The sequence below is a fragment of the Thunnus maccoyii genome, chromosome 24 (genome assembly GCF_910596095.1).
Source record: "Thunnus maccoyii chromosome 24, fThuMac1.1, whole genome shotgun sequence".
Taxonomy (NCBI): Eukaryota; Metazoa; Chordata; class Actinopteri; order Scombriformes; family Scombridae; genus Thunnus; species Thunnus maccoyii.
Window position 1 is genome coordinate 16,206,683 of NC_056556.1, and position 24,824 is coordinate 16,231,506.

The following is a 24,824-nucleotide window of genomic DNA, read 5'->3' on the forward strand; positions in this document are numbered from 1 at the left end:
GAAAATATAACAAAAGCTTCTGTGGATCTGACATCTAGATAGGAATCCACTCACCCAGAGGCCTAGACATGCAGATCCGTGTGGTCCAGATCTGGGGTTTCCTCATGACGGTGCTGGGCTGGATCTTTGTGGCTTGCACCATGGCCATGGAGGGCTGGAAGATCACCTCCATCGGGGGCATGGGGGGCTCCTCCATCATTAAGGTTGCCTGGTACTGGTCCAGCCTGTGGAGATCTTGTTTTACAGACTCAACTGCTGTCAGCAACTGTTACGACTACCCTGTGCTCTGGTCTGTGGAGGGTAGGTAAAACATCTTCCACCCAATCTAAGAAACCCCGACATCAAACTGACATCTAGACTCTCATTAATGTCTATTTGTGTCTTGCTGTGTGACTCCAGGCCACATCCAGATAGTGCGCGGCCTGCTGATGGCAGCTCTTACCCTGGGAATGCTGGGGTTTGTGCTCAGTCTGATGGGTATGGAGTGCACCTTTATTGGGGGAAAAGACCGGTCGAAGTACAAGAAGATCTACACCGGGGGATGGTGTCACATAATCAGCGGTAAATGTCTAGTTTTAATAAATGGACAGTCAGCTGTGTGTATGTAAAGAGTAGAGTTTTAGCCCCATTTCTAAACAACCATTTTATTATTTATTTTACACACTCAATTCAGATTTTTATGACCTGAGATCATCCAATCAGGCCTCTGAACAACACTATAATAGTGCTTTTAATGATTTGTGGGTTCTGCCATTGTTAATGTTATTAATTCCACATGTGCTTCTCCTGCTTCGACATGTCAAAATGTTTGCCATGAAAAGGGTCTATTGTAATAACTTATTACATCTAATACCATTGAATTTTGTTCATGTGTAAAATTGAGTAAAAGACACAAATGCCATCATCTCTGACAATTATTGCTAGCTTGTTTTCTTGCCACAAAACCTAACTGCTAACTACATAGCATTATAACACTCAGATAAAATATCAGCGAAGAATGAACATAATTCCTAAACTTTTTTCCTAGAATGTAGAAATGGTGATCAAATTTAAATGTTAATTTGTTTCATTTGAAGCCTGACGCTAAACCTCATTAACCCAATATTCAAATTAATTAACATGCATATCTGAAATCAAGTAATCTTATGTAAATTATACACTCTGATGATATCTACACTCAGTTCTGGCAGGATGCCTCTTCAGCTTATTTTTTAGGATTTGTTAGCAACTACCAACAGAATTACCCTGAAAATGAGGTTGATTTATGAATAATAAGACAGAACACACAAATCACATTCAAACACCTATTTTTCAGTAAATAGACAAAAGGAAGCATTTTCCTATCATCTTGTGATATGAGACTGCATGAGTTCTGGTTGAGACCATGATCATAGAACAGCAGTTCCCAACCTTCTTGGCTTGTGACCCCTTAAAATGAAGCAATGTCTTCTTGTAACGTCTTGTCACAGGTTGCATATATATCTACCTTTTGTGACCAGTTCCACCAAAGAGCAACATTTTTTTTCTTGTTTTATTTGAATATTTTTAGAGGCCCAGGGAGGTAAAATTATCCAGTAATTCACAAGATCACAGAAAAAAAGCAAAGATTAGAGGATAGTCTAAAAAACAACAATAAAAAAAACAACATAATTTTGTTTAACAGAAATATGTTTTTTTCTGCTTGTCTATCTTACTGATAATTTTGTGGCCCCTCAGACTTATCTTGTGACCCTGTTATCTTATCTTGTGAATGCTACATTACATGAAACTACTTCCTGACCTCTTTTCTCACCATCTTGCTGCTATTTGTAGCCATAAATATGCAGCGCAGCTTACAGGTTTTCTCTCTTTCTCTCAACATTCTTTGTCTTCAGGTTTGCTATCCACATGTGGGTATGCTGTTTATGCGGAGTATGTCTCAGTAGAGTACTTCAACCCTGACTTTAATGGACTGAAGTAAGTTGACAGGCTTAAATGTTGTACATGTGCAAGAAAAAAATATTCATCTCATAGCCTCTCTTTGTTTTTACACCGACAGGTATGACCTTGGCACGCCGCTGTTCCTCGGCTGGGTGGGCTCAACCTTTAGCATGACTGGTGGTGTCTTCTATCTGTGGTCGGTGTGTAAACCGCTATGTGGACAACACACGTGAGTACAGACACATTAGGGGAAGTGAATAATAAACCCAGTCTCTACTTCCTCAATAAATACCAGCGTCTCGTATGCTTCAGTGGCATGACTCCTTATCCACAACCCACAGCGTGCAGATGTTCACTGTGGGTACACGCCCTGCAGCATAACTCTAAAACCACTGGTGTAAACAAACACTGGCCTGGTGTTGAACAGTTTCCCTGAGCAAATGAGGAAAGAAAAAAATTGCATGCTATGCATCAATTTTACCACTAGAAGGCACTCAGAGAACAGAAATCCACACCAAAGCTGACCTATATACAGTATAAACTGCAGCGTACACTTTTGCCTTTATAGTCCTTTTCCCAAAGTCTCTCTGACACCCAGTTAAATGTAAATCTCCTCGTAAGTTTTTAGACATCCTCCTCCTCCAATATAACCTGGCAAGCAGAGTTTGTCAGCTCCACACAGTGTTTTAGCGCCTTTTAAGCTCATTGTTGAAATGAGAAATTGAGAAATTGTTTATCTTTTTAGGTACAGTATATGAGGTTCAACAGCCTCGTCATATTTGACAAAAATGTGTGTCTCTCTCCAGGGTAATCACCATCCGGCCAGTACCAGACCCTGAGGACAACAAGACCACCACGGCTCTATCTACAGTGTCAGAGATCACCTCCAAGACCAAAGTGTCCTCTGTTTCTGAGTTGTCGTCCAACTCTGAGCGCTCAGACGTGTCTGGCATCTCCTCAAGATCTGAACGCACATCCAAATCTGGACGCACAGCAAAGTCGGAGCAGTCGTCAAAGACGAGGCGAACCACCAGGTCTGCAGGGTCTGGAGGGTCGAGGTCAGGGTCAGGATCAGGGTCAGGATCGGAGACCGGCCTCTCTTCCAGGTCCAGTATATCAACTTTGTCTGAGTCAAGGAGCAGCAGCAGCGGCGGCAGCAGCAGCAGCAGCCGGACAGTGTCTTCGTTGGCAGTTCCAGGAGTGAGACCACACCGTTCATCAAAAACTCCTATATTTAAATAAATGTGACTCATTAGTGAGGGACAGAAGTTAATGAATGTCTGATGCTTTTATGTTCAATGTATGAAAAAAACTAATTCTGCAGTATGTCTTTTGTATTAAAAACTGTTTAAAAATATGTTTTAAAAAATCTTTTTAATTGAATTGTTTTGTGTGAGGTTGTTGCTGCCTGTTGCTCATGTTTATCATCTGTAATAACTCTCACAAGACATAATATATATTTATTCAATATAACACATAACTAAGGAACACATCAATTTATAATAGAACTGTCAGCCTTTGTGTAGCCTTTTAGACAACAAATAAAACTTCACCAGGCCGACCAGGTCTGGTTGACAGTAAACAGTGTCTGCTTCGCTGTTATTCAAACCTTCACACATAAACACAAGCAGCAGCAGTAAGACGACTGGAACTCTGCAGCTTTAATATTTTTAAAGCAAAACCCTTGTGGTTTTTATTTTTCTTGAATTACTAGTGGACTACTTTCTTTACAAGGTAGGGAGGCGTTAATGATCTTCACATATAAGATAACCAGCTCTGCTTTTCCAGCTGAATTTAAGTCATCTGGCTGTTAGCTAGAAACTTCTTTTATTAGTGCAGACACATTCAAGAGTATGAAAAGCATGAAAACAGAAAGCTCTCCTATTTACCAGACTGAAGTGATGTGGAGGAGACTGGCTCAGATCCTGGGCCTGCTGCTCTGTATTCTTGGCTGGTGCTTAGTGGGCTGCACCCTTGCTATGGACCACTGGAGGTAAGCAAATACCAGTTAGAGGAAAAAAATAGAAGAATGCACCTGTTACACAGCCTGGCTAATAAAACTGTAGGGAGAATGTGGCTATGTGGCTGCAGATAATAGCTAATGTGACAAACAAACTGACATAAGAAGTATAAATGCACAATTTTTGCTGAAGTGTGAGCTGAGAGTGCCAATGTTTCATGAATATGATATTTCATATGTGAGCAATTAATGTTAATTAATTTTCAGATGATACAAATTAATTTGATTGTGATTAAACTTCAAAACAACTTTTGGATACTGTGGAAAAAGAACTGAAACCTCTAAAGAGCTGGTCTGATTTAACCAAACTACACAAGACATTCACTATAATAAGAGTATAAAACATTTGCTTCAGTAATGCATAACTAATGCTAACTATACTATAGCTATACTAACTAATGGATCATAATGATTTAACACAGGATGGATCATGAATTCCTGTCGTTCACCATAAAGAAATGATCAAGTTGTTATGTGTTTTATGATTAGTTCATTCTTAAAGGATCATCAATTAGTGAATGTTAACTCATAGTTACTTCAAATGTTAACTTATATGTCACCAATTATTTGGAATGTAGTTAAGATCACTGGACCAGCCTCTCTGAAAGCAGGACAGCACCTGTTCTCATCAAATTGAGGCTGTTTTTATTGAACTGGCAACAAATACCAGCATCTCTACAGCTCACGTTATCTCTTGTTTATATTTGGGACCGAGCCAGGCTAGCTGTTTCCCTTTGTTTCCAGTATTTATGCTAAGCTAATCATCTCCTGGCTGTAGCTTCGTAATGATAAGAGATTGCTATCAATCATTAAGAGAATAACTGTATTTCCCAAAATGTTGAACTCTTCATTATTCATTACACACCTTACATTGCTCAACTGGTTGATCTTCTGGTCTGGAGTCATAAGAGTTGTAAACAAAACCACTTAAAAACCAATGAACTCTTGAATTTTGATAGACTTAAAGTTCTTGGAGGGCAAATTGAGAGAAAGTTTGTGGTTAGAGTAGATGTTAACACTCATTCATATGCTGTATTTCCACACTGGAGGGTAGCCCAGCTGGGGGGCCAAGGGGGCTCCTCTGTAGTGGTGACTGCCTGGTACTGGTCAAACTTGTGGAAAGACTGCTATGAAGACTCCTCTGCTGTAGTGAACTGTGTGGACTTCGGGGTGCTGTGGAAAGTCAAATGTGGGTACACTGACATATAATCACTGACGTCCAGTCACAGATGATTCTAACAATGATTGCATTAATTTATGACATGTTTTTGGATGTATCTCAAGTATATGTGTCGTCTAGCATACATCCAGGCGGTCAGGGGGCTCCTGATGATGGGCCTCTGCCTGGGGTTGATTGGCACAGTGCTCACGTTCTTTGGACTGGAGTGCACATACATCGGTGGAGACCAGAGAAGCAATGACAGGATGTTAGTAACAGCGTCTGCTTTCCATCTGGTCAGCTGTGAGTGGGATCTGTTTGCGTTTACAAAGCCTCAGCGTCTGTGAGAGCAGCTTCTCATAACACACTGGTTTGTCTTGTTTTTTTTTCCCCATGTGTCATCGGCCTTCCCTCATGCAGGCGTATCAGTCGTTGCTGGTTATTGTTTATACATAAACAGAGTCGCCGCAGCTTTTTTACACAGCAAAGCAGATCCCTCAAAACTGAGGTAATGTGTGGTCTTTAAATAACCCTCGTTAATAAGTAAACGTGAGTAGTCTGTTAAAAGTGCTATCTCCTCAGCTATGAAATTGGACCACCCCTCTACCTCGGCTTGGTTGGCAGTTTCCTCATCTTACTTGGCTGCAGCATTCACTGTGCAACTGCATGCAGAGTTATACATCCAAAAAGGTTTGTTAACATAACATTTAGCTGAATCATTTTACCTATTTAATGCAAGCCTAGAAGAGAAATGCTCTGGCAAAATGACCAAATTTTCACAAATGTTTTGTTTCTTGTTGCTGTTTTCTGACTGGATACAACACTCTCCCTGTAGCGGACATCCCACAGCTCCCTCCATCAGAGAGAAAAAAGAAGAAGAAGAAGTGCTGAGAGAGAAAAGGCACATTTATAGACAATATTCACCATCAAAAAGCTCCAAATACATCTCTTCCTACAAGATGTCTTCTGTTGTGATTGTGTAACACGACAGATTCAAGGCCATAAGTTAAAGCTTACAATTTTCTGTACTGCCAGGAACATAGTAAATGATATTAACTTGTTTTGCCTTAAAAAACGGTCACATTTAATGATATTGACTGTGAACAATACCAGAGTATGACTTAAAAAACACAATGTGTAATCTATCTGTTATTGTAAGACTTCCCCAGAAACAAAACAGAGGACATGGCCTCAGTGTTTTCATTGTCAGCTACAACCCTGCGTAGAATAGCAAGTGTGTGAATACTGTTTCTCACGCTTCAAATATAAGGTGTTATAAGGTCTTGTGTAAAATAATACCAAAGAATCTGTACATAGGAAAAATAAACATTGAAAAGAAAGAAAAAAGTTTCCATCCTCTGTTATTATTTTTCTAACCTCACCAAAACAGGGAGCTCTCAGAATTAAGACACTGACACGTTTCTGAACAAACTACACAGTGTTCTTGTTTAACTCTAATGTTCTGTTGGGTGTCCTGGTGACTCAAAAAACATACTTAACATTGTTTTATCAGCTTGATACTTCATAACTTCTCCTAATTTTATGAGAATTGCTTAAAAACATGATTTTGAACTAGTGACATGTTTCAGATGTGTGCTACAGAAAACCACACTATAGTTTCTTGGGGTCCCCTCCAAAATTCCAAATAAGTCTTTTCCGTCATTGGAGTTTTATAATAACATAACTGAGTAGGATAAAATACTGTACATTTCTTTGTCTGTAAATGATTTTTTGACAATATATTTGTTCATAGACAGTCCATAAAACATATAAAAAATGCATGTCTGTGTTTTGTCATTTACATAAAATGTTAAAGTGCAGTTTGTGACAAAATGAACTTCAATACTTTTGTGCATATTGGGATTTAATAAGATCAGAAAATAAGAAAAAAATGGATTGATTTTGAAATTATTATACATATAGCACCGGGGTCTGTGGGACCCCAAACAATAGGGAAGTAAAACAAAACACAAACCTTATTACACAATAATGACAGCATGAACCAGCAAGACGTCATCCTCCATTGTTTCTGCTTGAGTGCTGGGAACATGAAGGATGCTTACCAGGCAAAACTGTCTAAAAGATAAGATGAGAAACAAGCCAAACATCCACACTGCTGGTCTGACACCCACACATCAGCAATGACATAGTGGCAGAGCTCAGTCCAGTTTTCCACAGTGAGGGTTAAAGTTTGGACATCAATTTTAAGACCTTGTTAGTCATTTTTTTGCTTGTTTTTGGTTGAGGAACGAAACTCACCATGAAGTACAGGACGGTGGTGATGTACATGGAGATCGGCTGCTTCGTGTCCTGCTTGTGTGGCTGGATCCTGGTGTGTTCCACTCTTCCCACAGAGTACTGGACTTTCTCTGAGGTGGGCAGCATCGTGCTGACCACCTCCAACTACTACTCCAACCTGTGGAGGGACTGCATCTCAGACACCACGGGGGTGTCCGACTGCAAGGATTACCCCTCCATGTTGGCTTTGCCTGGTAGGATACGGTGAAAACTGTTTATTCACAAAATGTTCATAACAGTTAAAGATATTTCATGAATTTTGTGACAAAGATATTTAGATGATAGAGCACAGTATGAAGCACTGATTAATAGAAATTCCTTTAGCTTAGGTGTATTAGACTAAGAGTCTACAGCCATGCTAGCAGCTCTGTGAGGCTAGACTTGGGCTAATAGCAATAAACACAAAGTACAGTTGAGGTTCACGGGAAAGTCATTAGTTTTGCAGGTATTTGGTCATAAACCTGAGTATTGGATATAGTTATTACACTTCATCCTCTGGACAATGAATGTACCAATTTCCACAGCAATCCATCCAATAGTGGTTGAGATATTTCAATAAATAACTACAATGTCAACCTCAAAGTCTTTAGAATATATCATCTGGGATCCATGAATGTCTGCACCAAATTTGGTGCCAATCCATCTGGTAGATGTTAAGATATATCACAGCATAAGTGAAAATTTTGACCTGCTGGTGTCGCTAGAGGAAAAGTCATTGGATCACCAAAGACTTAAAATTTCTAGGGAACTTAAATCTGTTGTAAATTTCACAGCAGTCTATCTGATAGTTGTAAGATATTTCACTCTGAACCACAAATGTCAACCTCACGGTGGCACTAGAAGAAAAGTCAGAGGTTCACTTAAGTCAGCAGGATTCATCCTCTGGGAACCCTGAATGTCTGTAAAAAATGACACAGCAATCCACCCGACAGTGGTGGAACGACTGATTGACCAACTGACATTGCCATCGCTAGAGCCACTAGCATGGCTAAAAGATTTTCAAACTTATGCTGCATTTGTGTGTCACCTGTTTTCTTGCAGCGTTTCTACACGCCTGCAGAGCACTGGCTGTCTGCGCCGTCATCACTGGCTTCTTCGGAGGCGTCCTCACACTCATAGGGATGAAATGCACTAAGATAGGCGGATCAGATCTTGCCAATTCAAGGGTGACGTTTGCAGGCGGTATAACCTACCTGGTTTCAGGTAAGAAGGTTTTGGGATATTTTTCAAGAATATTAAACTTGTGTAAAATATGCACTCATGGTGTTTAAAATATGGCATGTTTTCTGTTAGGATTCTGTGGTATGATCACCTACTCATGGTGGGCCAACAAAGTTGTTACAGAATTTTTGGATCCACATTTCAGGGCACAGAAGTGAGTACTTTTTAAACAGCATGAATTTAACTACAAGGTTCCTGCAAATTATATTTAAAGAGAGACTAAAAAGTGCAGAAAAACAAACCACTACTCTTGATATACCTCAATATGTGCTGTTCAGATTTGAAATCGGAGCTGCGGTTTTCGTTGGTTGGGGAGGCTCCATCCTTCTAATCTGTGGAGGAACTGTGCTGACTTACTTCTCTGGAAAAGAAGGCCTACCATCAAGGTGAATACTCCTAAACATCACTCAAACTAACTAGCTTTATTTTGGACCGAAGTATTTTGCATGAATAGTGAACCAGAGAATGACTTCCTGTTATCTCCTCTCTCAACAACCAGTTCTTCGCAAAGACCACGAAGACCAGCCACTTACGCCACCGCCCGCACCAGACGGACCTACATGCTACCGGCCTCATCTTCCAGAGTGACTCTGGTGCCACCGCTGTTCTATGAAGGCAGGAAGAGCAGAACAACCAGAACACCAACGAGAACTCCTCGGACCTTCAACAGGGACGACTTCGTCTGAGTCAAAGAAGGGCTGAGACAAAGAAAAGACTATACTATGCAGGATTTTACTAAAAAACTATGTACAGCGACTCTGCCCTCTACCTGTATTTTCTTATTATTTTGCTGTGTTCGGGACACTTCTAGCATCAACCTTTGGGCAATGGGTGTGTAGCCCCCAGACAATAACAGTGCACAGAGTGTGAGGTCGGGACTTGAACCAAGTTTGTTTAGTTGTGTTGTTTCATTGTGTCCTGCATTTATACTTTCCTCTTTGGAATATACTCTTTGTTTTTCCTTGTACATGTTTTTTAATTAGTTTTTTTGTAAAATATTTTTTAAGAGTGTATATTGAGCTTTCAGAGACTTATGTATTTAGTGATAGACAAAATTAATCCAGCTTTAGGTTTCCTTTCAAACAGGCCCTCCCTTCATTTCCTTTCAAATTTCTTTGTGGCTCCATCAACACATTTGTCTGTTAAGTCTCTGCTCGCCAGACGATGGCGCTCAACATCAGAGAATCAAACAACCATGTTGTCTTGAATGATTAGTATCTATAGTGATCTATACCTGACTGATGAGTGGGCTGTTCATTATATGAGGAAACTGGACACAATCTCAGACACCTGACATGAAGAAAAGTCTGGTGAATAAAAGCATACAGTACTGTAGAAAAAGTGTTTTTATTTAGAATTTAATTTTTGAAGCTTAGTCTGAAGCCAGACTGGCTCATGTGCACCTGAATATCTAAATAAATTAAAACAGAATCTATATCATTTACATAGCAGTGCCCCATGAGCACTGACAGCCCTCCTATCACAGCCTGCCAGCCTTTCGCACATGAGCCAATGATATTTAAGAAGGACAAAGCTGCCAGTACAGCTGTCGCTCACCATAAAAACCCAGTCGCTCATATTACAAATCAGGTTCATGGCCGACTGAGCCAGTGAGAATGAGGCACTGCTGTAGAGGATTTAATGTCTGCTGTCTCACAGCATGACAGATGACAGTTACTATTAATTTAATGACTCACACTTGTAGGTGGCAGAGCTAACATGGACTAAAGGACATTTTAAAGCCGGTGGTAAGCTACAGGAGAGAATTAACAGCAGTTATTGAATACAAGGGGGACTGTGCAAGTTTAAATCATTAACTAAGGCAAGAGGGTCAAAGTAACTTCAGTGTAGAGCCTCAAAAGTGAGAAGAAATTAGGTGACATTACAGTGTTCACACAAAAATCGTAACACAGCAATGTAAAAGTGTTTTAAAGTTTATTGTAGTATCAGTTTAGTTTTACTACATAGTTAGTTGAATTACATGTGTTTATTTGTGGCAAGAGTCCCTGAACAGTAAAATTTTACAGCAGGTTCAAATAATACAATGTGTAAGCTTTACTACACCCGTTTGTGTGGAAAATAAATATTTTTCCAAGCAGGATGATCAGGCTCATCATCAATTTTGCGCCAGAAAAATGCCACTGGAGGGCAGAACCAAAATATGTCAGTTAATGACTATGCTGTTATAAAATCTGCATATTGACAACTGTTCCAAGTGTATCCTGTATATTTAGTATTTGTTTTGTTGCTAGTATTCTGTATAGTAATTCTTGTGAAAAGCAGTCTATAATTGTTTCCTACATTCAAATCTATGGAAGAGGTATGTCAAGAATGTTCACATTTATCCTGAGTTTTTACAGTCTTTCAAAGAGACCTTTATTATTCTGTTAAAAAATCTTTATTTTTTCCTCCTTTTACACCAATTATATATTTATTATTCTTTGATAACTTAGCACATTCAGTTTTTAATTTTTGCGGTAAGCCCAAGAGAAGTTGATTATGATTTTGTACTGAAGTGACATATCCATACATCTCAGTCACTTGTCCATATGACATTATCTTACAATCATTAACAACAATATCATTCACAAAAATAATTCCCTTTTCAAACATTTCTTTAATAAATATTGGATTGTTTTCTATTTGGCTAAGACTTGATGAAGTCCTGCATGGCTGGAAATATGAATCCTCTTTATAAAATCAAGCTTGAAAAATAAATTAGCTGATTGATTATTGTGCATGTTTGACAAAATAAAAAGCCAGGACTGTAATGTTTCATGTAACAGTTTGTGTGTATTCCACAAAGAAATCTTTTATTGCTTGTATAAATATTTTCTATACAAAAGTCACATCTCACTGCTTCATTTGACACATGAAGGAATTATAAAATTTGATGTACAAACTTTGTTTTTTTACACAAACTACATACAGTACCTCAGATGGAGTATTTCACTGAATATACAAAAGACAATCTATTAAAAGATGAACACTGAAAAGGTCTAAGGCAAGCAAACAATTGGCACAAGGCATAAGGTGAGACTGAAAAAGAAAAGCTGGAATCTCATTTATTTCTACAAATATTAAAGATATGTTCTTCTGAATCCCTCAGACTAAAGAAGTATTGCTGAATAAAATACGGCTGTTTGGCATAGACTGCAGATGTCAGAGGAGTTGACTGAGGTCTTAGTGTCTGTGCTTGGCGTAGCGCTACATCACCTGATCAGCTGTAGTGTTTATTGCTAATGTCCTCGGAGTCACTGATGTCACTGAGGGAGCACAGGCTGCTCTTCAGGGTACTTCCTGTTCCAGCTTCAGTCAAACCTGACAAACACAAGAGAGCTGTGTTTATAGATAGGACATCATCTCACTTTTATACTCCAGTTGTCAGCATGTCCTGCTATAAAGATCATAATGGTCAGTGAGTGATTTCTGGGAGCACTGACCTGATTTGGGAGCCTTTCCTGTGGAAGTTCCCCAGACGCTGGTGCTGGGTGAGTCCAGGCTCTTCCTCATTGGTCCAGAGCTTTGGGCTGGTTTAGACTTTTCCTGTCTATCCTCTAAGGAGGAGACCAGCCACTCACTGCTCTCCTCTAGATCTGTGTACTGTCACCACAAACACAAACATTCATTAATCATTCATATATTGTACTATCCAGAAAGTTTGTTATACATCAAACCTAGTCCAACTAGCTTGAGGCTAACGTTACTTTTACTACATGATATAAAATGAACTGGCAGCATTGTACACTGAAGCGATACACTGTCGTCTCACCGTCAGTTCCTGCACCTCGTCCTTCCTCTCTGGTAGGATGCTCACGCCCCCTGCTGGTTTCTTTACCGCTCTCTCTGCAAACTGCTTCTCCATTTTTCTGGCCAGGTCGTTGATTTTGTTCTCTGAAAGAAATGAATGAAACATAAGTGACTGTAATAACAAAATCTGTTGAATGGATGGTTTTAATAGTACTTTGGCAAGTATTTCTATTTTTCCCCTCAAATGTGATACTCATTTCCAGGAGGGTTATCACTTCATATGTTGCAGACCCTCTGATTCCTATCCAGGCCTTTATTCCTTTGTTCCAGTATTCTTGTGGATTTTTGGACTTTTAACGATCTTAAAGTTTGAAACTGGGAACTCTGAATGCATACAACATAACTATCAAAAAGACTGATGACTGAATAAACAGAGTCAAATGACTTTAATGTACATTGTTTGCTGGCAGTTTTAAAAACAGACAACTTACCTTTACCAAAGTTTCTCTTATCCACGTTGCCGTTCTGGTCTTTGTAACTCTGGAGCTGTCTGGGATCAATCTCCTGCAGCTCGCTGACCTCTGACCACTCATCATCATCATCATCGTCGTCGTCACTCTCCATCTTTGTGACTGTTGTCTTGGTCACACCACCCCCTGACCCCCGGGACTGCAGGGGGTTGGAGGAGAAAGAGTGCCCGGCTGGAGCCTGCCTTGCCTGGACTGGACTAGCTTTGCTAGCTCTGATGTGGAGCGGAGTGGCCTGGTTTAACCTGGGCTGCGGTGTTTTGCCCCTCTGATGTTTCTGCGGCTGTTCCTCCTCCATGTCCGTGTCCTCTTCTTCAGATTCCTCGTCTGAACTGAAAGGAGGAGTCCTCAAGAATCACAGAGACATGATGTTTTTTAACAACATTCAGCACTCAATCTTTATCTAAGAGATAATTAGAAGCTGGTAATTATGAGAAAAGGTTAAGGTAGTAATCAATCATTGCTATTTTAGAGGAGTAAGACATTATGGCATTAACTGATTTAAACTGCTTTACGTCCTCTTTGGTTTGAGACATGTTGAGTAATGTGGTGGAAAGCACCTGCTGACCTGTTCGGAGTCGCTGTGCTCCTTTAAGAAAAGCGAAACCACTACGGGATGCTTCATGGATGCAAAGTGATCTAAAATGCGTCCTAGCTGGCTTTGCACCCAGCGTGAACTTAAACTCACACTCATGATTGTGACCTAAGTGTAAAAGTGCTTTTTTTGAAACATAATGTTACAACAGATTAGTGTACAGTTCTGTCTCCACAGTGCTAAGAGCTCACCTGACAATACATCGTTGGTCTTTTTCATACAGACCTAGTTGATCCTCCACACTGTGGCACCACCATGTTTGGTTACCACTATCACAATAACCCTCTTCTAAGCTCTTCACATTTTGACTTTGCTTGCAGTCTCTTGTTTGCGCTGGACAACAGATAATTTCTCTGTTGTCCCTCTCTGAAGGTGCTTTAGTATTTGTACTGTATTCTCGCATCCTTCAATGATTCAATTATCGAGGACTCAAGAAACAGTTTTACACAAATGTTTTTATTTACTTGGTTGTGAAGGTCCTCAGAGCAGTCTTCGTGTTGGGTGTAGATGTCTTGGGTTGGGTGGTGGTCTTGGTCCTCGGTGCCGGCTGGGGGGTTTTGGGCTGTTTGACTGCAGGTCCAGACATCACCTGGGTGGCCCTGGAGGGCAGGCTACTGGATCGAGGTCGGATCTGTAACACTACAAAGAAGAAAACATACAATTAGCGGATCAGTCACTGACAGAGTGTCAGAGCTTAAGTCAGCTTATGTGGCGGTAAACAGGCTTCACAGATTAAACTGATAGAGTGTTGTATACACAGTCAAAACCAGTTACTACCTATATGACTTCATTCATGTGCAACTAAAATCCCTAATTGTAAGATGTCAATAAACACCCACCAAGTCAATAAATGTGTTTTTAAATTCAAGTAAAGCATAGTAGTAGTGGAGTGTTTTCAGTCATGGTCTGTGGGCGGAGTAAGATCTTAGAAAGATGACCTCATGAACTAAGAGGCTACACTTAAATGACTCAGTCCTGGAAAGCACCTTGAACTGAGTGTCTGGATCTGGTCTCAGACTCTGGAGCAGGGTCACTGCCTCTCCTCTGACCGCCCAGCTTCTGCTCCACAGAGGTGGACAGGTCCTCCCGATGGCGCCAGTAGTCAGGCATCTCCTTCGCAATGCTCTCCCGCTTCAAATGCACCTTAGCCAGGATGGAACTGAGCTCCTTGTTCTTTAGACCATTCTGATCCTGAGAGGATGAAAAGGGAATGAAAAAAAAGCTTCTAGGTTTGAGCTGTATTATTATAACATCTAAGAGTATTTTCCATTAGAACTTCTTCTCCTATGTAAAAGTGTGTAAGAACTTACAGGCTTGACCCCCAGGTTCTCCAGCTTCTCCATGACAGCCTGCTCAAGGTGTAGTCGCATCTCTTTCTTGATGTTGGGATGCTTCCTCAACACCTTCTGTTTCTTCTCTGGTACGGGCTCAGGCTTCTTCTCCACTGGCCTCAACTCAGAGATGCTTGAGTCTGTAAAAGAAATCTCACTTTATCAGTTGTTTATCGACAGTTAGGGTCCAACAATGATGAAAAAAAAAAGGAGGCATGCATTTGCCAAACTCCACATCAAGCTCAATGTTCAGTCAGGTAGACGGATGTGACTGCGGCGGTGCAGACAGAAGAGGAGAACGTCTACAAGTTTATATTTGCCACAAAGAAGGCGACAAGATGACGGATGGATGTGATGTTCATAACTAATGACAGGCATCACAGAATATCATGGAGCGTGAGCTGACTTTCCAAAAAGCTTCCTCGCACTGAGTTCATCTCAACGCCTCTCACGTCAGTGTGGATGAAGATGATCTCAGTCCTGACACACTTTTCAGGAAAAAGGCTGCTGAGAACAGACTGATGCATCCATGCAGACAGCATGCAGTCGATCGGCTCTGCTGGCTTTAGCGTCTGTTTTACCTTTCTCCTCTTCTGACAGCTCCTGTATAGGATCCAGCTTAGGAGCAGAGGCGGGCTCCTCTAATTGGACAGCACATGAGGTCATTGGAAGTCAGGGATTCAGATAAAATAGGCGTTAAAACGAGGAGGGGGATGTGGTGACAGTACTGCTTTATGTAAATCCTTCATGCAAGAAAAGCTCATGCGCAGCCTCACTGGGAATGATAATGTTTTTATATTCTAATTTTCTCATGACAGCTGCTGGCTTCTACTGACTCACCAAGTACAACTCTCTTTGGTTTAGGCTCCGGAGCTGGTGCACTGACTATCACTGGAAAATAGAAAATGAGATGAGTGTATTAGGATCACACAGACAGAGGGAAACTTCCTTTTAGTTAAATACTTTCCTGATCAAAAAAACAACTAAAAACAAATCCATACCTGGCACTTCAACTACTTTGGTTGGTGGATTTGAGGTTATATTCCTTATCTGTAAGTTGAAAAAAAAAAACACTTATTATTCAACATGATCATGCTTGAAAAAGACTAAATGAAAAGAACAAACTCTTAGCTTAAAGCTTAAATGAACCGATAACAGTTTTCAGCTACTTGTGTGTTCAACTACTCCAATAAAAGCATGAACTTCCTGTGCACTATGACCCATGTCAAATATACAGTATCATCATATCTCATTACAACACAATCTCAGCCAGTGTAGCGAATACAGGAAATCCTGAACAAGAGCTGACCCTCCGTGTCACTTCCTCTCTTGGCATGATCTCCCACTGGGCGGTGATGAGTGTGAGTGTGAAACAGTGTTAACCTGCTCTCTCTGAGCCTTGATGGTTTGCTCCTTTTCCTGAAGTCTCCTCCCCATCTCCTGCTGCAGTTTCTGGCTGCGCTCCTGCTGCTCCGACACAGACGACTGCATCCTGCTCAGCTCGTTCAGCAACTGGATAACGATGAGAAGAGGATGCATTTTTTAACCAGGATATTACTAACAAAAGCTGTGGTGATGATATATTTATGACAACATACCTGATTCTTTTCTGACTCATGTTGAGCCTTTATTTCTTGCAGCCTGAATTCCCACTTTTTGTCCTAGAAGAGGATATTTTGAGTGAGTTAGGTTGTATTAAAAATCAGGTTTTAAAATGTTCTCCCCCTTCTATACTGACCTGTTTCTTCAGCTGATGTTCCAGCTTCTGGATGGCTTGTATCTGCATTTCTTTGTAGTTGTCCAGGTCTCTCTCGGGCTGTGAGTGAACAGGGCTGGCTGATTTTTCATGCTTGGCTGTCTGATTCTGGTTTACTTCCTATGAGTGAATGAAAGTACACGTCAAAAGGTATGATTTAAAAAAAAAGCCATTTAGAAGCTACTGAAGGGATTATCCAAGTATGCTTTGCGTACATTCAGAGCCTGAATATTTCGAGTGTAAAGAAATTCCATCTCCCTGCGGATGCCATCCCTGCTGTCTTCTATCTTTCTGTCCATGCGCGCCATCTCCTCGGCCTTAAAACGGTCCAGTTCTCTCAGCAGGTCTTTGTGCATGGACTGCTGCTCTTTCTCCTGGAATCAGCAGAAAAAATGAAAGGAAATCAAATACGCTTTTTTATGCTGTTCTCAGTGACAAGAGGCCCATGCAGCGTTTAACAACGGCCTGGTTTTCTTACTTGAGCTGTTTTGTCTTTCAAGGTTTGTTGCTGCTGAACAATTTGCTCCTTCAGATTGCTGATCTCCAGTTTGAGACTTTCGATCTGAGATTTCTTCTCACTGTCTGATCGCAACTCTGGAGGGAAGTAAGAAAAAGAAAGTCGTATATAACAATACAATGTGAGAAAATGTCTCACATTATGACCTGTCTTCACAAGACTTCACCCTTGAATTGTTTGATGTGTCCTCCAGCTGCAAGTAATTCATCTGTCTCCTACCTTTGTTCTTGTATTATCACTCTCTCTCTGTCCCTCTTCTACACTGCTTAGCAAACCTTTCTGACTGGCTGACTTACGGATGTCATACTCATCGGGGTGGCGACGCTGCAGGTGATTCTGGAGAAAGGAGGAATTGAGGAAGTTTTTATCACAGTGTGGACACTAAAAGAAACAACAAAAAAAGACGGGTATTAATATATCACTTTGTGCAGAGAGAAAGCAAATCTTTGTTGCCATAAATATGGTGAAACATGAAACTAAAAAGGACAGTTTAGATGAACTGAGTGAGACGCTGGTCTGAATTTGATGATTCATAGTGAAGTTAGCATCTGTGATGAAGTGTCAAGGAAGGTGGTCGGAGGCAGAAATCTGGTTTAATGCAGGAAAACTCAACAAACTATGGCATGATCACATGATCACATGCACACAACTCTCTCCTCAAACAACAACTCTCCCCTTAAATAAGCCCTCCAATCTGTCTAGGCTGAACCATCTTTCTCGCAGGGGTGCTCCAGTCTCCCACACCTAGAACAGGTCAACTACAACGATACTTGTATCAGTGCACATTGCCCATATAAACAATATTTTCCAGATTCCCTACCATAAGTCAAAATAAGCACAAATAACATGAATACTAACCCAAATATTGAACTAAATACAATAAATTCCCCCCTGTACTTGGAGAGCTTAAAAGCAGGAGGTGGTTGGGTGCCTCCCCTTTTTGTCTCCTGAAAGCATGGTGAATAAATAACAAAACAAGTGAATATATAACTCAAGACATTCAGGACTTGAATCAATAAACAGTAGGTCAACTTCAACAATACTTGTCTGTCTTGATTAAACCAGAAATGCAGAAATAAATATAACAAAACAATTCTACACACAAACAAACAAACCCAGGATAGTATGTGAAAGCAATGCTGCAAAGTGCAACAGGAACAAATGGTGTGGTCTCACTTTGTCACAGCATCATACATTATTTTCCTAACTTTATTACACTTTGCTCTTATTGTACTTCAACAACTGGTTCACAACTCACACGAATCAGGGCTGTGTCTGTTCTCACTCTTTATTTTAGGCCCTGAGAGCTCACACTCTGCAGCTTAAGAAAACACCAGCAGATTAGAACATTTTGCCAATTTGAGAAAAGAACAAACACACTGCAAATAAATAAAACACAGGCAAACTGAGAAACATTCATCAGTTAGATTACACATGTGCAGTTTAAGGGAACAAGCTGAAAATACAGAAACAACCAAATATAGAAACCAGCTGCAATTACAGACAATACAGCTGTTTGTTTTTGGTTGAGTTTTCTATATTTGCATTCTTAGGCTGCGTATGTGTTGTCAAAGTGGTGAAGATTGATTGATTGTGTTTTGTCTATTTGCAATGTTTTCTTTAATTGCAGTGACTTGAGCTCCCAGGCCTAACATACTATTTACTATATAGTAGAGCTGATTAATCAATTAAATTAATCGGTAACTATTTTGATATTTGATTAATCCTTTTGAGACATTCTCTGGATCCAATTCTCAGTGTGACATTTGTGAACTGTATAGTGTCCATGGCACAAAGCGAGTGAACGAGGGCGTGGTTTCAAACAGCTGATTAAGCCTCAAAACAGCAGCATCCACTGAGTTCAGGCATGCGTTTCCGTACAGACAGATAGCGTGAGTGATGCTGATTTGTTCCCTGCGGCGGGCGTCACCACACTCCAGCTCACTAACACTATAGACCTGAATAGACGCTGCCTCTGCTCCGCGCGCACACACTCGCATCATACGCTACATTTAACTCTGCCACTCATTGTGCCTGTGACTTCATTCAATGTTAAACCTGCTGCTACTGATATCTTGTCGCGCCATATGGTGGCAAAGGCTGAAAGGCAGCCTCACGGCACTGAAACGTGCCGCTACAATAATTAGGTCTTTAAGTGATGGTTTGGAATAACTGTGGAAAATAGGAGTTAAAAATTAAATTAATCTTCAGACGTGTCCTGTGTGTTTGTTTTGTGGAAATGTAACAACAACAAATGCCAAAGGTTCTTGAAGGACACTCACTCACACACAAACAAACACACACACACACGGCCTCTCTATCAATTATTGAGCCGCCTCTGTTAGCTGAGCTGCTAACACACACCTAGCAACCACATGCTGTCATGACACACTATATCTGTTGCCTTGGCAACCGCTTGGCCAGGTCAGCAGCAGCCCTACACTTGAAGAACAGAGGGGGGAAGATTTTTGATTTGTGCTATAAATAACCTGATGGAAAATGTAGCTATGCTAAATAAAGCTATGCTACATGAGAGGCTGTATTGACAGGACAATGCTTCAATATATCCAGCAGTATCTAACAAACAAACACACACACACACACACACACAAATGTCACACTCACAGGACAAAACGCTCCACATGAACATGTGTATATGAAGGTGGGGGAGGTGGGAGTCAGCCAGACATGCTCTTGTCAACCTTTTGTAAGTGGATTGAAAAAAACTAATTGACACCAAATGACACCATCTGCTCTACAGCTCTAAATCCTTTTCTTCCAGTCTGTAAACTAAGCTTATTATAACCATACCTAAACAACACAGCCATGCCTGGTCTTACAATACATAACAACCATTTTAATAACAAGAATGCTGTCAGGCTCTGATGAAAGCCTTCAGATATTTTCCTTATTCCTTCCAAGTTCTGATGTCAAATGGACAAAGCCGGAGCTGTGAATAGATGCAGGGAACAATGACAGAGCGGGGGCCCTGGCAAGGAGGAGAGAAGGGGGTGGGGGTGATGGGAGCTAGCTGTCTGCTTGCCATACATATGTGAAATGCAAATGGTAACCGATACCCCCCCAACAGAGAGAGCGTTTAGCATATCAGCAGTACCTTCTGGCTGCTGATGATTCGTGGCGCGAGCAGGGACTGCTGGGTGCGAATAACCTTCTTCCTCTGCTTGAGCTCGCTGCTCAGCGTCTTCACCTTCTCCTCTTGCTTCTTCTGCTGAGCCAGCAGCTGCTCGCGATCCCTTCCAGCCGCCGCCAGCCTCTCCTCCACCGTGTGGAGGTTGATTGTGAGAAATTCCTGGCAGTGGAGGAGCCACTCCACTGTGAGCTGGGCCAGCCGCAACAGCTTGACCAGAGCAGGGTCCACAGGGCTCTGGCACCGCTGACATCGCTCACCGTCCAAGCTGCAGAAGGTCACCGTGCTGATGTGCTCCTGCAGGGCGTCCACATCCAGCTGGCTCACCACCAGGTCTATGTCCACTGCGTTGATCCGCCGCCAATCTACGCTCTCCCTGCGCGGGCGGAACTTGAAGGGGAGAACGGTGGAGGCGCCGCTGGATGGAGTCATGCCTGGTGCAGGCACAGAATGGCTGCTTGCAGAGTGCTGGCTGAGCGGAGAATTCAGGAGGGATGGGATCCCTGCTGACGAGTGGGTCCCCTGGGTGTCACTGGTGTATGGGTAGTAGGCTCCGTTGTGAAATGGCTGAAAGAAAGATCAAAGAGATTTTCAATCCTCACTTGAAACAGACAAAAGATGCAAACCAGAGCACCTCACACTAGCATCAAATGCCCAATATTCCTCACACAATCACAGGCAGAGAGAGTGAACAAAAAGACAGCAGCAGCATCTGTTCTGCAGAGCACAGTCAGTCTCCATCTACCTATAGAGCTGTTGCTGTCCTGATGCAGCCGCGCTCTTCTTACCATCTTCGACTGATTTCGCCTTTGCGTGGAGAAAAGACACCGAGGACCCGCCGCTCTTCTCCGGTGCCGCCCCCTCGCAGGCGGCTCAACGCGACAACGTTACCATGGAGACATAAACGAGCGTCCCTGGGGGAGAGAACTGTTATCAAAACACTGCGAGGCAATGGGCAAATGTTTCCCTACAGTGTGTGGAGGACGAGCCGTGTGTCCTGAGGGAAAGACTGCAATGCATTTCACTGCTCACTCGACTGTAACATTAGCACTGTGTAAAGCTGAATAAAAATCTACCTGAGCACGAAAAGGTTGAGTGAAAATGGTTTCCTTGCTAACAGCGAATACCGCTAATCTCTTGTTTCTGAAACAATCCTTTACAAGTCAGGGCAGGCTTTTTATCCTCCTGCTTGACCTCCACCTAAACAATGGCACACATGCTTGAACTTGCCCGACGGTTAAGATGTCTTTCTGAGCACAATAAGGCAATTTTGAATCACAAAGCATGTAGTTAGCGTTTCCAGAAGGTTCTGAATAATGAAATTCAACTTAACTTAGCTCGAAATGTATCCTGTCTTTCAAACCCTGTCTTTGCCTGACGAGCTAACGGACATTTTTTTAGTCAACGTGTTGGGGAAAACTTAAAACAACGTTTTAAAAAAGCATTAAGCATCAGCAACAAATGTGACAATTAAATGTTGGGTTGTATGTTTAAGGACTACGTCAAAATAACTCACCGTGTGGTTGGTGTTATTAATTAACGGCCTTTAAAAAAGTTTTCTTACGACGGGACCCCAGCAGGCGATTTGAGGGTGACGTAGAAGCTGGTCTCCACATTCCTAAATCTCTGCTCGAGACCGTCGTCAAGCTAACGACAATAGAGACGGCACTTCCGGAACCTTCAAAGTAAAACAGATGGCTTACTGAAGAACAACCTGTGAGAAATAAAACTATTCAACAGTCTGGACTAATACTACAGATAAAAATAACAAAATCTGTGTTAAGTTAGACATGTTTATATACAGACTGTGTACAATATGTCCATAATACAAAATACTACAAGACAAGGCAAATTTATTTCTAAGGCACATTTCATACCCAAAGTGTTTTACAGAGTAAACAAGCAACAGTACAAAAAACAAATGATAAAAACAATAAAAGCAAGAACGCTTAATTCATTCATGTAACTGTTTTCTTATATTTGCACATTTTCCAGAAGGAATTTACATTATTTTGCAGGTCCTCGTATTTCATGTCATCTGTCATATGTTACTTGAAATTATGCATATTATACAGACATATATTGACATTTGTATAATTTATTATAAATTATATCTATTTTTATTCTTTTTTTTTTTTATCCTGCTGATATATTTTACAAGCCTTTTAATACTGTTTTTCTATACTTTACATGCAATGTGTTATGCAATTTATAGCACATAATCTTATATTTACACATCTGTGATCTTTGATCAAACATGGCACTTTGCATTAATGCAAATTGTATTATTATTATTATTATTATTATTATTATTATTATTATTATTACTATTTTTATTATACACACTGCATACACTGTTTACTCCTGGTCAATGTTTTGTACATTTCTTTTCATTCTGTTCACTTTACAATAGCAGCTCTTGTTACTCAGAATATTTCTTACAATTTTTTTTATTGTACATTTCTTCCTTTTTATATTGTTTAGGACTACTTAATTTTGTCTATTTTTTTTTGGCTGTTATACACCAAAACAACAAGGCAAACTCCTTGTATGTGCAAACTTGATTCTGTTTCTGACATAATTCATCAATTTCAACTTCTTTTATCAGGTTTTATCTACTGTGTGTTGCTAAAATGACCAAATTCCACGGGATAAAATGTCATCTTATTTTGTATAAAATCAGCATATAGCTGTGAAGAAGACTCGAGATTCACCAACCAAACGAATAGGAACATCTACCACTCTACCACTCATCTACCACAATCTAGGACTGAGACATGCAGAACCTGTATTTTGGAGGAAAAGCTCATTTCCGGTGTTATTTTGTTGCGATTGACGCAGCCCGCAGTGAGCGGGGGAGGGGAGCAGCAGACCGCTGGGCTTTGAAACGGGGTCTGAAAACAGGGATCAGGGACTCGGGGTTGCAGGCGTTCCCACCTTGGGAAAAGAACAAGCTGAAGAAAAGAACAGAATAGAACAGATTCAAACGTTATTAAAACGCAGACACCAAATGTCAGGCTGAAATACAGAAATAACCACCAATACCACCCCAGGGATGGAAGTGAAGATTTCGAAAACTTCAATGCAGTGTGTTGGCCTTATAAAAGAGCTCCCCCTTGTGGCTGAATTAGTTATCATCAACTCCTTTTCACATTGGGCCCCATTGACCTGATACTGTGAAATTGACTGCTGGAGGTGACTTTTTCCTTTAAAAAAAAACAAAACAACAAAAAACTAAATTAGAAATACCTCCTCGCGGCTGTATTCCTCTGTCAACCTGTCAAGTTTGAGTTTATATCCATGTCTGTCCAGACTCATGTAATATAAGTAGTGAAGACTTTGAAGGAATATAAGTGTATTTTCCTTGTGTGTGTGTGTTCAAATGCTTCGACAATAACGCTGATTCTGATAGAACACAAAGTTGTGACAGTAGACGATGCTTCAGATATGGATGTTGCTGCAAAGAAGCATCTTCAACCCGGCAGCACAGAACATTTTTACAATCACCACAGTTTCAAGGTGGCACCAAGATTAGAGTCACCAATTCAGTATCCAACCAAATGTGAACTAAGGTCACAATCTCCCCTTCTGATCCTGAGTTATGGTGTTGAATAAAGGCCAGAAAAGTGTTTTTGCAGAACAATACGATGTCACAGTGAAGTTGACCTTTGACCTTTTGGATATAAAACATCATCACATCATCATTTTATCCTATTAGACTTTTGTGTGAAACTTTGTGAATTCTTGAGTTATGGCCAAAAACCTGTTTTGTGAGGTCAGTGACCTTGAGCTTTGACCACCATAATGTAATCAGTTCATCCTTGAGTCCAAGTGGATGTTTGTGCCAAATCTGAAGAAATTCCCTCAAGGTGTTCCTGAGATATCACATTCATAAAAATAGGACGGACGGACAACCTGAAAACACAATGCCTCTGGCCAAGGCTGTCTTCAGTGTAGAGGCATAAAAACAGTTTTGTATATTCTAGTTATGAATACTTTGGTTTGATTTTACTCACAACTCAACTGCAGCTGTGAATCCTAGACTCATCATCACCCAACACCTTGTGATGATGGCACTACTTTAACAGCAGCAGTAGTGGAAGAAATATTCAGATGCAGTAAAAAATACTCCCTTGTGAAAGATATATTATCATATATGACATTATTAGAACGTTAATACTGATGCATCAATGTGTAAACAGCATTTCATAGTTATAGCTGTTTGAGGTGGAGATTTTTTTTAACTACTTTATTAAAGATAGTCCAGTCAGACCCCTCCAAACATGATTAATGGGGTAAAAAAAAAGGAGAACTTTTGCTACAAAAAATTAAATTATTTTTTTGTGAAATATTGGACAATTTTACATCTTTGAGCCTCAAACAGTTATTTAAATGAAACCATCTGAGAAATATAGAGATGAAATCACTCTTTGGTGTAACTGCTTACAAGTCATGGACATTGCTTTTTCTGTAAGAAATCACAAGCCAAAAAAACTGGAAACTACCAGTTTACTTTATAAAAATGTATTGGATTTGATAAGTTTATTAAATGTTATTTTTATCTGAAAAGTAGAAAATACAG

At 40.6% G+C, this 24,824-nt stretch overlaps 3 protein-coding genes and 1 long non-coding RNA gene across 6 annotated transcripts in view; 2 read left to right on the forward strand and 2 right to left on the reverse strand.

The window, feature by feature from the left end:
• Positions 1 to 62: 62 nt before the first annotated feature.
• cldn10e (claudin 10e) lies at positions 63 to 3,311 on the forward strand. The gene is given in 6 exon segments (XM_042405005.1): positions 63 to 300; positions 400 to 561; positions 1,875 to 1,956; positions 2,039 to 2,149; positions 2,727 to 3,103; positions 3,106 to 3,311. Coding segments are annotated over 6 exon segments (1,017 nt in total). The 5' UTR covers positions 63 to 68; the 3' UTR covers positions 3,159 to 3,311.
• Positions 3,312 to 7,166: 3,855 nt separating this feature from the next.
• On the forward strand, positions 7,167 to 10,891 carry cldn10d (claudin 10d). Its single transcript, XM_042405003.1, has 5 exons — positions 7,167 to 7,591; positions 8,439 to 8,600; positions 8,691 to 8,772; positions 8,897 to 9,004; positions 9,118 to 10,891. The coding sequence occupies exons 1-5, from the start codon at positions 7,360 to 7,362 to the stop codon at positions 9,302 to 9,304; spliced, it is 771 nt and encodes a 256-aa protein (XP_042260937.1). The 5' UTR covers positions 7,167 to 7,359; the 3' UTR covers positions 9,305 to 10,891.
• Positions 10,892 to 11,391: 500 nt separating this feature from the next.
• Positions 11,392 to 21,920, reverse strand: dzip1 (DAZ interacting zinc finger protein 1). Of its 3 annotated transcripts, none has more exons than XM_042405001.1 (18): positions 21,759 to 21,920; positions 21,031 to 21,156; positions 20,210 to 20,809; positions 17,391 to 17,430; positions 17,056 to 17,171; positions 16,793 to 16,951; positions 16,560 to 16,697; positions 16,420 to 16,482; positions 16,205 to 16,333; positions 15,823 to 15,871; positions 15,662 to 15,712; positions 14,801 to 14,961; positions 14,477 to 14,681; positions 13,955 to 14,129; positions 12,860 to 13,242; positions 12,391 to 12,512; positions 12,062 to 12,221; positions 11,392 to 11,939 (listed from the first exon to the last, which is right to left on the reverse strand). In XM_042405001.1, exons 2-18 carry the CDS (start codon positions 21,031 to 21,033, stop codon positions 11,839 to 11,841), a joined length of 2,655 nt encoding a protein of 884 aa, XP_042260935.1. In that variant the 5' UTR covers positions 21,034 to 21,156; positions 21,759 to 21,920; the 3' UTR covers positions 11,392 to 11,838. The 3 variants fall into 3 exon arrangements, with proteins under 3 accessions (XP_042260935.1, XP_042260934.1, XP_042260936.1); XM_042405000.1 differs by having other exon boundaries at positions 17,391 to 17,475; XM_042405002.1 differs by having other exon boundaries at positions 17,391 to 17,475; positions 20,988 to 21,156.
• Positions 21,921 to 21,936: 16 nt separating this feature from the next.
• LOC121892149 overlaps positions 21,937 to 24,824 on the reverse strand; it is a 29,424-nt gene continuing 26,536 nt past the window's right edge. The window contains exon 5 of the long non-coding RNA XR_006094307.1: positions 21,937 to 23,196. This is a non-coding gene — a long non-coding RNA (uncharacterized LOC121892149). The remainder of the gene's footprint in view (positions 23,197 to 24,824) is intronic.